Source organism: Salarias fasciatus, chromosome 17, assembly GCF_902148845.1.
Source record: "Salarias fasciatus chromosome 17, fSalaFa1.1, whole genome shotgun sequence".
Lineage (NCBI taxonomy): Eukaryota > Metazoa > Chordata > Actinopteri > Blenniiformes > Blenniidae > Salarias > Salarias fasciatus.
The window spans coordinates 11,674,158-11,689,692 of NC_043761.1; the positions used below are offsets into that span (position 1 = coordinate 11,674,158).

At 44.3% G+C, this 15,535-nt stretch overlaps 1 protein-coding gene across 6 annotated transcripts in view; it reads right to left on the reverse strand.

The window, feature by feature from the left end:
- The window catches only part of LOC115404391 (ELKS/Rab6-interacting/CAST family member 1-like), a 112,728-nt gene that overhangs the window by 77,935 nt on the left and 19,258 nt on the right, over positions 1-15,535 (reverse strand). For 3 of the 6 annotated variants that reach the window (XM_030113692.1, XM_030113694.1, XM_030113693.1), the window contains exons 5-11: positions 10,696-10,952; positions 10,440-10,611; positions 7,407-7,481; positions 6,411-6,566; positions 3,573-3,665; positions 1,932-2,099; positions 1,645-1,812 (exon numbers count right to left, since the gene is read on the reverse strand). In XM_030113692.1, the coding sequence (XP_029969552.1) occupies positions 1,645-1,812; positions 1,932-2,099; positions 3,573-3,665; positions 6,411-6,566; positions 7,407-7,481; positions 10,440-10,611; positions 10,696-10,952 (1,089 nt within the window). The remainder of the gene's footprint in view (positions 1-1,644; positions 1,813-1,931; positions 2,100-3,572; positions 3,666-6,410; positions 6,567-7,406; positions 7,482-10,439; positions 10,612-10,695; positions 10,953-15,535) is intronic. The other 3 variants (XR_003933348.1, XM_030113697.1, XM_030113695.1) reach the window with 1 other exon arrangement.

A 15,535-nucleotide genomic window follows, 5' to 3' on the forward strand; every position in this document is an offset into this window, starting at 1 on the left:
CAGCACCTCATTAATCAACAGTTGACCTGACAGCTTGACTGACACGTCCTCCTCCTCCCCCCTCCCCTTCCTCCTCCTCCTCCTCCTCTTCTCCCTCACACACACACTCACACACGCACTCGCGCGCACGCACTTGACATTGAGAGGCAGCGAGACTCTTTGATCCCCGTCTGCATTTCCTGAAACTGACAACCGCTTGATGGCTGACACACACACATATATACACACACAAAAACACACACACACACACACACACACACTGCTCACGCCTCGTCCTATTTCAGGCCTCAAACCCTCTGCGATAATGAACAGACATATGTTAACAAAACAATAACCAGCAGACGGTTCTCTTCCTCTGTGTGGCGATGCTCCTCGCACCCGGCAGATAATTACATTTAGCAACAAAGCGACGGAGGTGACGGGAGGTTTGACGAATACCTTTGCCATTAACCGTCTCCTCGCTCGCACTGATACACTCTCACGTCTAAGAACAAATGGCTGATATTTTTAGTTTTTCCACTTAAGAGGATAGAGAAAAACAAAAAAAGAGGGAGAAATTAGGAAATCAAGCACATATGAGATCAAGGAGGAAGCGGCGGCGGCGGCGGCGGCGGCGGCGTCTCGGTCTGCCTCTCAGACACTGGACTGTATTCTATTTGAAGACGGCAGAGGTCATCATTTATTAAACAAGAGGAACTCATTAGTATGCATCCGATTTTAAACAGTCTCTCTCCTCCTCCCCCCCTCCTGCTTTATGTCTGTCTGCTTGATTGTTTGCATCAATTCATTATTCAATATCCAATTTCTGCATCCAGTTTACGTTCGTGCGGTTTTATTTTTCTGCGTTCGACAACTCGCTGTACAGGGAGCCACTGAGGATGGAGAGGAAACATTAAAATGCCAACTTGTTATGAAAAGAGAGCGAAAACGACGAAAGTATGGGAGTTTTCTGTCATGTTTGTGCCTGATTTGTCAGCTGTAACTACCTAAATGATTGCTAAAGTTCTTTCTTGGGACGTCTCCATCATTTCAGCCGTTCAGATCCGCTGCAGGTTGCCGCTTCTCCCGCGTCTCTCTCCAAAAGCTCTTTCATCCACGTTTCTGACGAGCCCGGCGCTTGTCAGGATGACAGCGAATGCGGTGTGTGTGCGTGTGTGCGTCTGCATGTGTGAACGTCAGACAGCAGAGACAAGTGGTCAGTCCAGCCCATCCGTCTAACTGACAGCATCACACACACAGAGAGACGCTCACACACACACACACACACACATAAGCGCACGTCGAAAAGTAGGGAGAAATATGCAGAAAACAGCAGTGACTCTGGATTCCTGGACACACTAATTACCTGCCTGCTTCCTCCAGTCTGACAGCTCTAATGTCAGTCTTTTCTGTGCCTGAGCCCCTCAGCACCTACAGTCATGCAGCGCCATCTAGTGGCTGCAGCTTTACACGGCAGCACATTTTCTTTCAGCACAGGTTCAAGAGAGTGAGTATTTATAATTCATTATTAGTTATTGTTAATATCAGTGGTTCAAAATCTGGGGTTGGTGCCAGAAATCACAGAAGAACTGCTCAGATTGAACGTGTAACTTCTGGATTATCCACTGGAGCCTTACAAATGTGTGTGTGGTTGCGAGGACTCGCCTTCTTCTGCAGCACGTTCACTTTGCGCTCCTTGACGTCCAGCATGTCCTTGAGGTCGGTGATCTCTCCCTGCACCGTGCTCTTCTCGTCCGTCAGCTCGGATATCTGCTGGCTCTTTTTGGAGAGGAGAGACTCCTTCTCTTCCAGACGGAGACGCAAAGCATCCACCTGAGCACAGACACACACACACACACTCATAGAAGTCAGTGAGAAGTGCATATATGCAAATATAGAGTAATATCTTCAATCAGTATCTATCAGAGCAATATGGCACCAGAGGATTCTACCTCGGTCTGAAGGATGGCGGCTCTCTGCTCCTTGGCAGTCAGTGACTCCTTCAGCACGTCCACGTGTTGCTTGCTGTCAGAAAACTGATTGTTGAGAGTGTCCAGTTTGGTCCTGAGAGCCAGCAGCTCGCTGTCCTTACGACTCAGGTCCTGCTTCGCCTGTTCCATCTGAACACACACACACACACACACACACACACACACACACACACACATACACATACACGACATGAACAGAGAGACAGAAAAGAAGACGGTCAGAGTGTCGTAGAGATGCTAACATGTTATCTGTATAAAACTCCACTGGAAGCTTTGCAAAGAGAGCAATCGGTCCTCTGCGTTATGTTAAGTCTTCAGCCACCGCTCATAACTCCACTGCAGAGGACCAACAGTGAAATGGGAATCTATAAAAATTAATTTAGCACTTATAGCAAGTGGAGCCCGGGGCTGGCGAAGCTCTATACGACAGGCTTAAAGAAGATTTCCAACGTTCGCAGGAGAAAGCGATCCGGCTCAATAGTGTTTAAGTACAGCACTGTATTCTCCGCCATCCATGTGTAATGACAGTTTAAAACACTACCGACACATCAAGTGGTCGCTCTCAAGAGGTGATTAATGTTTGAAAAATCGTGAAGCATTTTCATGGAATAAACCTCAAAAAAATCTAATTTGAAAATCTAAGAATAGTTAAACCTAAAGAAATGTCTGGACTACCACAATTTTACATTTACTTCACTGTTTTATGACCATCTGTTGAATCACACAGGTCTGCAGTGACCTTCTGCAAAGTGTTGCTTGAAAAGCAGTAAATAAAAGGCAAAAACAGCATTGGTCCAGAGTTTCTCTCCTGGAAATCAAACAGCGGTTAGACACGTGTGGAAATCGTGCAGCGTTACATTCTCATATTGAGAACTTCTCAGATCTCGCAGGTCAGGGTCCATTCTTACAATAAAAACAAGTTTAAAATTGATTCAAGAAGAATCTCACATAAACTTAGATAAGAAAATACAAAAAAAAAAACGGTAAAATCTTTCTGAGTGACGTACCAGATTTAAACTATTATTAATTGTTGTAGACATTTAGATGTGAGGGAAATAAAGAATGGAGCCCTTCCCTGCAGGAAAATCTGTCACGTAAAAACAAACCAATCCAAAGTGCTCTACAGAAACTCGCTGAAAGAAACCTCATGCAAGAAGAAGAAGGAGAGAGGAATCATGTTAGATATGCACTGCACACTACACAGCTGGAGGCCCTGCTTCAACTCTGTAAAATATCATTTCGACAGCAAGAAAACAACCGTAGACAGTCAAAAGCCGCTGATCTCTCACACAGAACGGGATCAACTTTCCGATCTGTTCATATGTGCACAATCTGTGTGCACAGTTTAAACAATCTGGGCAGATCTAACTGCAAAAACATGTGTTTGCCGAGCTTTTTTATCGATCAAATCCAGATATCTCATGCTATTGATTATTGGTCATTTTAGAATCTAGTTTATGCGAACCGTGATGGAACTGCGATCTTGCAGACATTCGAGTGTCACAGTTGCTGTCTGAGCACCTTCCGCACTGCTGGGAATCTACTCAAGCGAGAGGAGAGGAGGAAAGAAAGAGCAAACAGACACCGAGCTGCGTCTCTTACTGCAGACACCTCCCGCTGAAGCTCACTGGCTCGCTGCCTGAGCTCCTCCTTCTCTGACTGGCTGTGACTGAGCTCTTCCTTCAGCTGCTCAACCTGGCAGGAAAGGAGGGCGTCACTGGAGGCGGGCAGGGGGGGGGGGGGGCCTTCCTGCGAGGCTCGCATGGCTTCTCGTTTCCCCCGCTTGTGTTTTTGCTTCCTCGCGTCTCCGCCTCGCTCCGCCCGGCAGGGGGTCGGGGTGGAGACGCGAGGAGGGGGCCACACAGGTCGACCAGTGTTTCATGATGCACAGCAACGTCAACAATCACATCAGTATGTCTCCAAAAGAAATATAGACACATATCTGTTGCTGAAGGAACAAAACAAGCATTTGAATGAAAATATAAAACCTACAATTATAATCTTTGGGCTAAAGACCACAGAATGAACATGATTTGTGTTATTTTCCTTTCCCCGACACATCAGATCTTTACTTCTATGAATCTCCTGCTCTGTGCATCTCTACAAGACCCCAGGAGAATATCTGTCTGCAAACTAATGTCTCCTTGATACTGTAATTTCCTCCAAAAACCACTGAAATAAGAGCAGCTGATGTACATTTTTGAGGTCTGTTGTGTGTTATGACTTTTCCTCACAGACTCAACCTGCTGAAGGTGCAGATGTCAGTCAGATGGTTGTAATTGTTGGGTATCAATAGATAGATTGACAGAAAAAGATAGAATTTGTGAGTTCGGGACGATTAATTAAACATTTGAGACTCTTTGTCAGGAAGAATCAAGGAGCTAATCTGATGTGAAAATGTAATACCTGGCACAGACCAATAGATTAAAAATGTTTTTCTTTTTTGTACTTTGTAAGCCAGACAAAAATAAAAGAATAATCAAAGACGGTGTGACTAACTGTTTCATGTTCTTGACTTATAGTGAAAATATCCCTGGTTCAAGTTTTCAGAGTTCGCCCTGTGAAGAACTGAGTTTCCAGGCCTGTCGTCAGAGTTTGATTAAGAAGATGCACGGATCTGTCAGAGAGGTGCTAATCAGTGTGACTGTAATTCACACCATGGCCGCAAAAACATCCCGACACCCTGAATGTGAAAATAACACATACAAGGCCTCTACATGTTTTCCAGAGGGAGTGATGAATGATCTGAGATCATATTTCTATTATCTAACTAATGACAGACGACTATGTGCTGATTATCGTGCACGTTCTTTTAGTGTGTCTCTCTAAAAAAGTGGAATCAAAGGACGAAATAAGCCCATAAAACAACATGTACACTGTTTCTCTCCAGATGTGAAACAAAATGCATTTCAACTCGAACAAGCGGGAGTTGGAGTGAATCCTCACACTGCATCGCCTCCCCCGTGTGGCAGAAGTACCGAGTTGGCTGTTTTAATGAGCGCGACTCCCACAGTCGCTGTTTGTCCCTGACGGCGAGGCTGTTTCCATCAAGGTAAATCAACACACACGCCAAAGCATTTTCTTTGCCGAGCGAGAGAAAGCGAGCAATCTTTCAAATCAAAAAGGAGAAATCGGTGGGACAAGCGGACGCAATCTGGATGGTGTGGAGAAAAAGGAACATGTCTTTGTCTGCTTCACTGTAAATGTGGAAAATACTGTCATTAATAAGGAGCTATGAATCAGCATTCGTAAATTTAAGTTTTTGTTCTTCTTCCTCCATTCAATTTATCTTCTGTTCGTTTTCAGCATATGTCCAAACCATCTTAACAGCTTTAGTTTCAAAAGAAATCTGTGGCTCTTCAGACACTGTCAACAAATCAGGATTTGAAATGAATTTAGCAGAAACAGGGAAGATCAAACAGGATCTTTCCATCTTCTATATCAAGTCATCCAACTCTCATGACCGCAAAGGTGGAACATGTAAACTCCACACAGAAACAAGCTGAACTCAAACCTTCAATGTTCTCCCTGCACCGCCATGCGGCCTCATCAGACAGAATCATTATGTTGAATACATTTCTGGGAAAACCCTTTAAAGTCAGAGAGGCCCTCTGGTCTTTGACTCAGCGTACGATCAAACACTTCATATTTCTTTTGGGATGATCTCAGATGCCTCCGCTGTTGCCACCTTCAGCTCTTGCGTGTTTTGGCGCGTTGGGTCCATTCATCAGCCTCGCAGTGCATGCTCAATCGATTCAGCGGAGGCGCCTGACTCCACCGGCCGGGGATATTCTACCTGTGGTTGCTTTGGCCGCTTTGCTTTGGATTTCAGTGCTCCGTACCCACATCATAACAAAACCACTGCCGGGTCTGAAAGATGAGGAGCGGCGCCTCGGGTCATGAACTCCCATGTTTTTTCCCCTCCAGTTGAAGCTAATTTTTGTTTCATCAGCTCATAGATCTTTATGCCAGAACTTTATTGGTTTGTTTTCGTAAGCTCTGGCCAACGGCAGCCAGGTCTTTCTGTTTCTGAGGCTCACCAGGTGTTTGCATCTTGTGGTCGGGCCTTTCTGAGTGCTGCGCTGTTTTCATCATACAGGAGGTTTTTCTGGCTGCTCATAAGAGTCCCCCTCTTCTTCTCTGCTCTTTTAAACTGTACCCGTGTGTGTTTTTTTTTTGGGGGGGGAAGCCAGCTAACAGGGCATGGAGACATTTTCTGGTGGTCTTGTTATTTTTCAATTAACATAAACTGTTGGCCAAAATGAGAAATCATCTAGCACAAACAAAAACTAAGCATATAACTGTATACCATTTACTTTTAAATAATGACTTTAAAACTAAGAAAAAGTGTGTGTTTGTGTGTGTGTGTGTGTGTGTGTGTGTGTGTGTGTGTGTGTGTGTGTGTGTGTGTGTGTGTGTGTGTGTGTGAGTTTCCTCCACCTTGTTCTTCATGAACTTGGTGTGGGATCTGTAGACCTCCATCTGTTTGATCTCCTCCTCCCGCTCCTCGCTGCTCAGCGCTCCGTTGGACTTCAGCATGATCACCTCCTCCTCCAGCTCCCGCATGCCGCGCTCCATCGAGCTGATCTTTGCATCCTGACGAGGACGGAAGAGGCAAATGCTTTTAGAAGAGAGCAACTCTGATTCCTCTAATAGGTCCAACTGAACTGTAGGCATTGTTGCCGACGTATACAATAAAACACAATTTTTATATTTTTAGGATTCATGCATTTATTCAACAGAGAACTTAAAATTTTCCAAACTGTCAGAGGGCTCGGATTTATAAATGTGGAGCACTGATACATGTTGTGGTCGTCAGTCGGATGCAGCACAGCTTCCTGCCTGAGGGCGACGGGGTAAACAGGCAGCGAGCAGAGTGGGAGGAGTCATGGTTATAAACACGACTGACGACCCTTTACTCAGCTGTCTTCTAATATCAAGCCAGAACGGAGGCAAGAAATACACACTAAATATCCAGGTGTGTTTTTACATGAGTTGTTTTAGTTGCAATAGATTAGAAACATAGTTTATAACTGAATAAATACGTGTATGCGATTTAAAAATGCACGACTTTTCATGCATTTCAGCATCATTGCTAGATTGTTATGAATGTCATGTGGACCTAATAACCTTAATGACTTGCTCAACAATTATCCTAGTTCAGAGTCCTGCAATACGATCTATTTATGGTTCATATTAAATTTTCTCATTTGGTTGCACAACAAACAAACGCTAAGTGTATTTGAGGACAGAGAAACTTCTGTTACATCCTCTTCTCCTCGGCCTTTAATCTCATCAATGTGACGTTTTCACTTAGTGGGACTCAATTTTTGTTTCCAAAAAGAAATGTTTTTGCACTATTAAGCAGTTATGTGAACACATTTTGAGCCACACAACATTCTGGGCAAAACAAACACACATGTACGGTGTGTTTACCTTCATTTCGATGACGGTCTGCAGGGCCTTGGTTTTGGTTGATTCCGGAGCTGCTTCGTATCTCCTGTGCAGCTCCTGAGAGACACACACACCGCGGTGGTCAGCCGACGGCAGAGACACGGAGGGATGCAGCGAAGGATGGAGGGAGGCGGGCGGAGGAGGAATGGGGGGAGGCCGCGGGCCGGGAGGGGAGGCCAGGACAAGCGGTGGGAAGGGGTGGCGGGTGGGCTGGATGGTTGGCGTAGGCCGCGAGGCGGGAGCAGGGAAGGACGGCGAGGGATGGAAGGAGGGATGAGGCGATGAGGCGACAACGAAAGAGGGAAAGTGGGGAGAGCAGGAGGACGGAGGGAAAACTGGGTGCATGTGGTGGCGATGGGAAGGAGAGGAAGGAGCAGGGAAGGAGGGAGAGGAGCGCAGTGGTGGATGGCGTGATGGAGAGAAAGGAGAGGAGGGATGGAAAGGGGGGGAGACATGGAAGGGAGGTGGGATGGGGATGGAAGGAGACACGGGAAAAGAGGGAGAGATGGGGATGGACGGAGGAGAGGCGGGAAAGAGATGTTTCCCCCGAGCAGAGGAGCTGGCTTTCAGCCTCCTGGGGTCGACCCGGCCGTCCCACATAGTTCAAACACTGACGAGCGACGCTAACTGTCCACTGCCACACTTTATGTCTCAAATGTTCAGAAATAATCCAATCTGACGGCTTGAAGTTATTCAAAGTTAATGGATTAGATCCGGAGCTGTAGTGTCTATGAAACAGGCTGGAATTCCAAATTAAACCATAAAAATCAAACATAAATCCCCTCTTGAAACTTCGGGAGCTGAAAAATCAAATTACAGCATTCAGTCTCTTCCAGCAGCCTGTCAGAAAATAACAACAAATACAAAAAAAAAAAAAAAAAAAAATCTCAATAAGATCTTCGAATTCCAAGTGTTAAATGTCTTCATCCAACCTGTCTGGTGGTTGTTACAACATCAAAAGTCACTCGCCAAATGAAATGAGAACTAAAAACGGAGTGAGAGACGAGGGGGGGTAGGCACAAAGAGAGAAGGATCTGAAAGCCAAGAGGAGGACACTGCAGTGTATGCATCGCTGCTTCTCTTTGGAGGAAACACACTTTACGAGGGCCAACAAAGACAGCTAATGCATGAGACTGCAAGGATAAAAAACTCATATGTGAAAGGACTGGTGGGGTGCCATCGCTGCAGGCGCTACCAGGGATGTTCTGAATGGCCAGGAACACACACACACACACACACACACACACTTAGGTTTTCCTCGGAAAATATATCTTGTTCAGTAGCGATATTGATTGATCGAAATGATAAACAAACTGAACTTTTTGAGCAGTGAGCTGCTGTTCGCTGGTTACAGTACAGTTCCAGTAATAATGTTTCAGTCGCTGTGGTCATGTGAAAAGTGTTGCAGAGCTGCTGTCTCTCTGTTTCACCAAACAACACTAAGCAGTCCCACTGAAAATGCAATACAATTTGTATAGATATGGCTTTATGCGTCGCATAACGTTTTAAGAGTCACTGCATTTCCCCATTCCTCGCCTGCCTGCAGCCTCTCTTACTCTGAAGCGAGCTGCACTTGTTCACCTGGTGGTTGATAAACATCCTTTTGATGCAGTTTGTTAGTGATTTTGACCCAGAATTATATTTGTGGTTAAAAACACTATTCAGAAAAAAATCTGAAGTTTATATTGCATAATGTGTTTTTTTTTTTTTATCTTGCATAACTCTGATCTTGAGTGGTTTGTTATTGTAGAAGGGTTTTTTTTTTTTTTCCACCATTAGAATGAATCAAGTATTTAGGAATGGAAAAAAATTAAGTTAATAAAATTTCATTAACTAATTCCACAACTTTTAGAATTAAATTTCATTTCATTTCATTTCATTTAAATTTAAGACTTAAATTGAGGTCGTTCTTCTCTGTGAGTCATCTAAAGCATTGCATCTGCTGTTTGTAGTGCACGATTGAGGAGACAGTCACGTAATCTATGTTTAATGTTTATTTTTCTTATTTTATTGTGTTTTTTATTATATTTGGATTTTTTTCTAGCAAAAAGCTCACTGTAACTAACATTACAGTTCAACTGCATTGAATTGTGTATTTTTGGCAGTAAAATACAATGTTTTCAATACATAAATGAAGAAGAATTAACATGATCTAATATTATCTTGCCTAAATTTGCTATGATTGAATTATGATATATAATTATAAGCAATCCAGTTGAACAGATTTAATTCCTTAATGGCCTCCTCCACTGACATTTCACTTTTAGAAGCTGCAAAGCTGCACGCTGGCTCTGTTTCCACTGGGGACGCTGATGAAAAATTAAAAACGTTGCTGTAGGAAGCGCAATTAGTGAAATTAACAATGTACCACAAGCAGTGTCAGCTGCGCAGCAGGAAGCTTTCCAGACAACAGAAGCTCCTACATTATTAAGTGCTGCGATTTTTCACTCGGTGCTCCAACCGAAATTATCTTTCAAATATCGCAATCCAGTTCTCCTGAGGTGTTTTTCTGTTCAGTGGAAAACAAAACTGTCCAGCCAGCTGATGCAACACGGAGAAACATGAACTCCATCCAGCTGTAATCATTTGTTGAGAGCTTTCCAGCCGTTCTTGCTAGGAATGTCAAACATGAAGAATATATAAGTTCTAAATGTTTATATGTCATGGAATATTTGTAGGGGGGAAAAAAAACTACCTCTGAGAGTATTGCACTCAATAAAGCGCTCAAGTGGTCTTTCCTCTGAGCAAAAAAATAAAATAAAATCTTCATTAACAACATCTCACCACTAGGTGGAGCTATTAAATAAAGCAACAACACTGGTGGTTGGACAGTGGAGGGAAAAAGTACAAAAAAAGGGAACTAGAAAGGAGGAGTGGGTGTAAAAAAAAAAAAAAGAAATCTGCATTTGGGATTTTGTGCGTGTGGACGATTTTCTGTGTTTTATTAAACTGGACTTGAGCCGAGGGAGGCGCTGCTGATAGAACATCTGGCCTCACGGCCCGGCACACACACACCTCTCTGAGCTGGAGCATCTCCTTGTCTTTCTGCTCCAGCAGGCCTTCCAGCTGGTGGATGGTCATCTCCGCGTCGGCCAGCCGCCTCGTCCTCTCGTGGTCTTCCTCGGTCGCTCGTGACGACAGGCCTTTACTCTGCAGCATTTCCAGAAGCTTCTTTATTGACTCGTCTCTGTTGGGTGACAGGGAAGCGGTGATGAGGTGATGTGAGCACTTGGCGGGTCAGTCGGTTCGTGTCAGCTTCACAGCGCCTCACCTGGCAGTCAGTGTGTGTTTCTGAGTGTCTATCCTCATCTCCATCTCCTCCACGGTCTTCCTCAGGAGGAAGAGCTCCTTGACCTGCCGCTCGTACTCGCCGTGGAGGCGCAGGAAGTTCTCCTCCGTCATTTCCTGAGGGGGGATGGGCTGGCCGCCGAGGTGGCCGGACTCGGAGTAGTCGGACTGGAAGAGCTGGTTGAGATCGCGCTGGATCCGGAGCTCATCCTGCAAAGCCTGGATGGTGCACTGCAGGTGCTGGCGGGAGAAACAAAGAGACGTTCGGCTGAAAGACAATTATCTGGTTTCACAACTGCAGGATTCTGTCAACTTTTATATTCTGTTTAATATTCTATTCGACTATCTCAGGTTCAAACGGACTATTTTCTTCAAAAAAATTTGGAAGAGGTGCTATAAAGGATATTGTTCACGCTGAAATGTAAACGTTTCAAAAGCTGCCACCCCACAATAAGAACGGTTACAAAATAGTGCTTGACTAAGCACTTCCCTGTGTTTTAACTGAGTGAGCCAAGGCTGAGTTGAACAGAAGTGTGGGGGCAGCTGAAGCTCTATGGACTCTTCATCAATATAAAACAACAAAACTGAGGTTTTGAAGGTGTCTGAGCTGTGTATTTCGTGAAATACTCATATTCTGTGATCTATTCGAAAAAAATCCCTTTTACTCTTAATACTTGCCGTGTCAGATCAGCGCTGGCACCACAACGCAGTCCAGAATATGATCAAGTGAGGTCTGAGTGTCTGAACACCGTGCTCACAGGAAAGTATCTGAACCAATATAGCAGAAGAAGACATGACTTGACCCGAGTCAGATGAAAGCACAGTCTATTGTAAGTGTGCCTGAGTGTGTGTGTGTGTGTGTGTGTGTGTGTGAGTGTGTGTGCATGCAATGTCACAACAATGTCCCCCGGCGTTTTAAAATGCGTCACACACAACCTGAACCAGAGCCAGGTCATCGCCACAGGAGTCACGGGAGTATTTTCCAGAGACGGGAACAATACAGGTAGCAGAGCGCTGCGAGGCGACCACATGAAGGAGAGCACGCGCAAAAAAGAAGAAGAAAACAAGTTGGGAGGTTAAAAAAGACGGGAGATGCTATCGCTGGCCCGGAGCTATCGTTAATCAACGCTGACGAGGAGTGGAACGAGATTAAAGAAGAAAGGAAGGAGGGCAAACAATTCTGTGATAGGAGGGGAGGAAAAAGCAGCAGATAGTGATCGCAAATACAAAGTGGACTCGTATAAACAGAAACATTGAGGACAGACTGGATGAAAGGTAATGAGATAATACTTCAGACTGAGCGCTGCAGTCTTTGCTTCGTGTCAAAGCGGCAACGTCGCTTCTGCTTTGTCCTGCCGTCTCCTCATTTCCATAATTTCATTAAAGACTAATGTTTTCGTAATGTCTTAATCATTCTCGGCCGTTACTATGTGTGTGTGCCGGACTGCTGACTCATGCAACAAGCGCCGCTTACACGCTCACACACAAGCTGTTGGCTGGCGCTGACATTTCTCGCCTCTCCCCGAAGACAAAAAGAAGCACATTTTCTTCACTTTTTTATTACTTTTCTACCTTAATCCTCCTGCTTTCCACGTCCAACATGACTCTTCCCTCAGACGTGCAAACACATCGACCCACTCATGCAACCCCAATAACAATGTCCATAATGTCCATAAGGTCCAGCTTCACTCCACTGGATTCCTCCCTGCTGATCTGGGAGTGGCAACACTGCTCAAATGAGGACCTTTCCTGCTGCATCCTGAATGTCAGGGACCCGGGGGTTTAGGTAGCAGCAGGAGGGCGACATATGCATCGTAGCTGTGGCAGCAGAGCCTCATGGAGGTATGTCTGCTCTCTGGTTGCTATCAGGAGCCCAGTTAACAGGACAAAGTGCTGCAGCGACGCACCTAACCCAGACACACGACTAATTTTATACTTTCACAAGCTTAATCACAGTGAAATTTACTCAGAAAATGTTTGAATTTTGCTGATTTAATAAGTATACTTTGGCTTTTAGCTTGAGCAAATTCATCAATAAGGGATAAGGAATGAAGTGAGAGCAGAAATGAATCGTTAGATTCAGCCCGTTACGAAATAATTGAGAAAGACTTGTGAATCATCGAAGGCGGTATGGTGAGCCAAGAGGACAGACAGAGCGAGAAACACACCAACACACACGACTCATCTCATTACAGCAGGCGGGCACACACACACACACACACACACACATACACACATACGCTCAATAGCTTCCCTCAAACAAATGTAAATCAGAGTGCTGCAGCACCGAGGCGAGCAAATACAGTATGAACAGTCACGCATACGCATGACGAGAAAGGTTACGTACATACAAAGATTTCATATCCAGAGCGCACGCACACACACACTGACAAACACACACACACACACAGAAGCGGAATGTAGAGCTGAGAAATGCCAGACCACGAGAGAGGGAGCAGGGGGGAAAGTATCATAGGAAGCCAGAAGAAAATAACACAAACAGAGAGGGAGATAAGGAGGACGGAGCGAGGAGGGAAAAAGGGAAAACTGCTAATTGTGTTCGGCAGAAATCAAGGAGAGACCCAGCTCGGGTTGGAAAACAAGTTTTGCTTTTCTTCTCAGTTTCTGCTGAGTTGTCTCTGACACTGTCACCTTTGACCCCTGTCGGACACTTCCTGATTCCTCGGGGGACTGAAAGGGGGGGGTCGGTCACCACTCCGACATACAAGCAAGTCATGCAGGGCCATGTTCAAGCAAACATGTAAAGAAATGCAGCAGGAGTGTGTGAAAATAGAGAACAATAAATGTGTTGTCAGATCGGTTAGTTAGAATTATATCATTACCCGTAGTTTTTGGATCTTTATGGTCATGTAAACAATAATGGAAGGAGTTCTACACTAATAATCATAATAACGTTCTCTACATATTCCATATTTTGCTACTTGCCTTTCTTTATCTTGTTACTACTGTTAATGATTATCGTTAGGATTATGATAATTAGTTTGTGTTAGACTGAATCCAGTAAGCAATATTATTCATAACTTAAAAACTGAAATACTATTGAAACGAGACAGAAACACAACTGCATAGAAATCGTTCAAATCAGCATAAGAAAAGGAGCAAACAGTAAATACAATACAGTAAAAAACTTAAAGATAAAGTGCAGCAGAAAATAAAAAAGCACTAAAAACAAGGAAAGCAGCTAAGAGAATGATTTTCAGCCTTGTGTAAAAGACATCCTGCAGTCTTTCAGAAGCTGAAATTGTGTGTGTGTGTCTTTGTATTGTGATGTGCTGGTATCATATCCACCTTTCACCCTGTGTTGTCTGGCTGGAAAAAAAAAAAAAAAACTCCCACTCCCCTTATGACTACTGTCTATAAAACAAGTATGAAAAATGAACTAATAATTACTTTCACTTTGATTTCTTTTTCTTTTTTTCCCACAGCTTCTCGCCGCTTTTTCACTTCGGTTTTGTTTATTGGCACTTTCAAATTACATAACGGCAAAAAGAGAAGCAAATGGTGTGAAGATGTGACGAATAAATAGGACGACAAATCAAGATGAATAATCTGTCCTTCAGATGTCTGGGTGGGAGACAGATACTGTACAAGAAAAATACAGTAAAATGACCTCAAATTCGACGAAATATCATCAAAGAAATATTTTTTGTAACAGTAATTCAGTGACAAAAACTCTGTGTGCTACTTTATACTTTAATGCAGGAATATATTTGTGTTTGCTGGCTTTGGGGGACAGAAGAGCATGAAACTGCAGTACAGAAGTAATGATGTCCTTTAATGTAAAGCAATTTCTATTCATAGTCGGAGGAAACGGCGGAGAAAAGGAAATCCATTTGAATACAGTGACAATTTTTTCCATCCGCTCGTCATGCCTCCCTCCCTCCCTCCCTCCGGCCACCGCTCATCTGTCGTTCAATATTAACCATCTCTCCGTTATTACTCCTCCGTCTCATCCCTCGCTTGCTCCGCTCTCGCCGGGTGAGTCATGCTTCTCCCCCCCCCCTTCGCAAAAACAGTCACATGCTGTGGCGGAAACACGCATTTGGACGGACACACAAACACGCACGCTCGCGCACGCACGCCGGCATCGTGTTGGAGGCAGCGGTCATGCTGTGTGTGTGTGCGTGCGCCTGAGTGTGTGTGATGACCGCGAGCAGTTTGAAAGCATCGCCCACTCAGGCATTAGACAACAGGCAGATTAGCACTCCTCTTTTCTCAGAGGATGAAGGTGGAGGATGAAGGACGCGACGAAGAGGAGGAAAATCATGAAAATGAGAGCCAGCGACGGGTTCAAGTTGCAGAAGGGAAATTACATGTTTTCCAGAGGCGCAGGGAAGGAAAAAAAAAAAAAACAAAAAAAAGATGACATGCATGTACATGAAAACAGAAGATGGGGACGAAAATAAATGTGGGCAGAGAAAAAAAAAGAGAAGAGAAGAGAAGAGAAGAGATAAGCATGAAATAAGATGGAAATGAATAAACACAGATTTCAATTGCAGTGGGAGGCCGGGAAAAAAAAAGGAAAAGTAGAAGAAAAGGGGGAGTGACTGTGCTGTAATTCTGCTCATTCCCCAACAACACTCCCTAAAGTCAGCCCTTATAAGGAAAGACATGGCTACCGCAGACACACACACACACTCACACTCACACACACACACATAGAGAAAGTGGAATGAGCGAGAAGGAAAATTCACAAAATCACAGCCTTGCATGAAAGGAGAGAAAAGTGACCCTGTGTTGCCTTTCAGTTTCAGACCGTTCTTGTCTTTGTTGTTTCCACTGTGAAATGAACATTGTGTCTC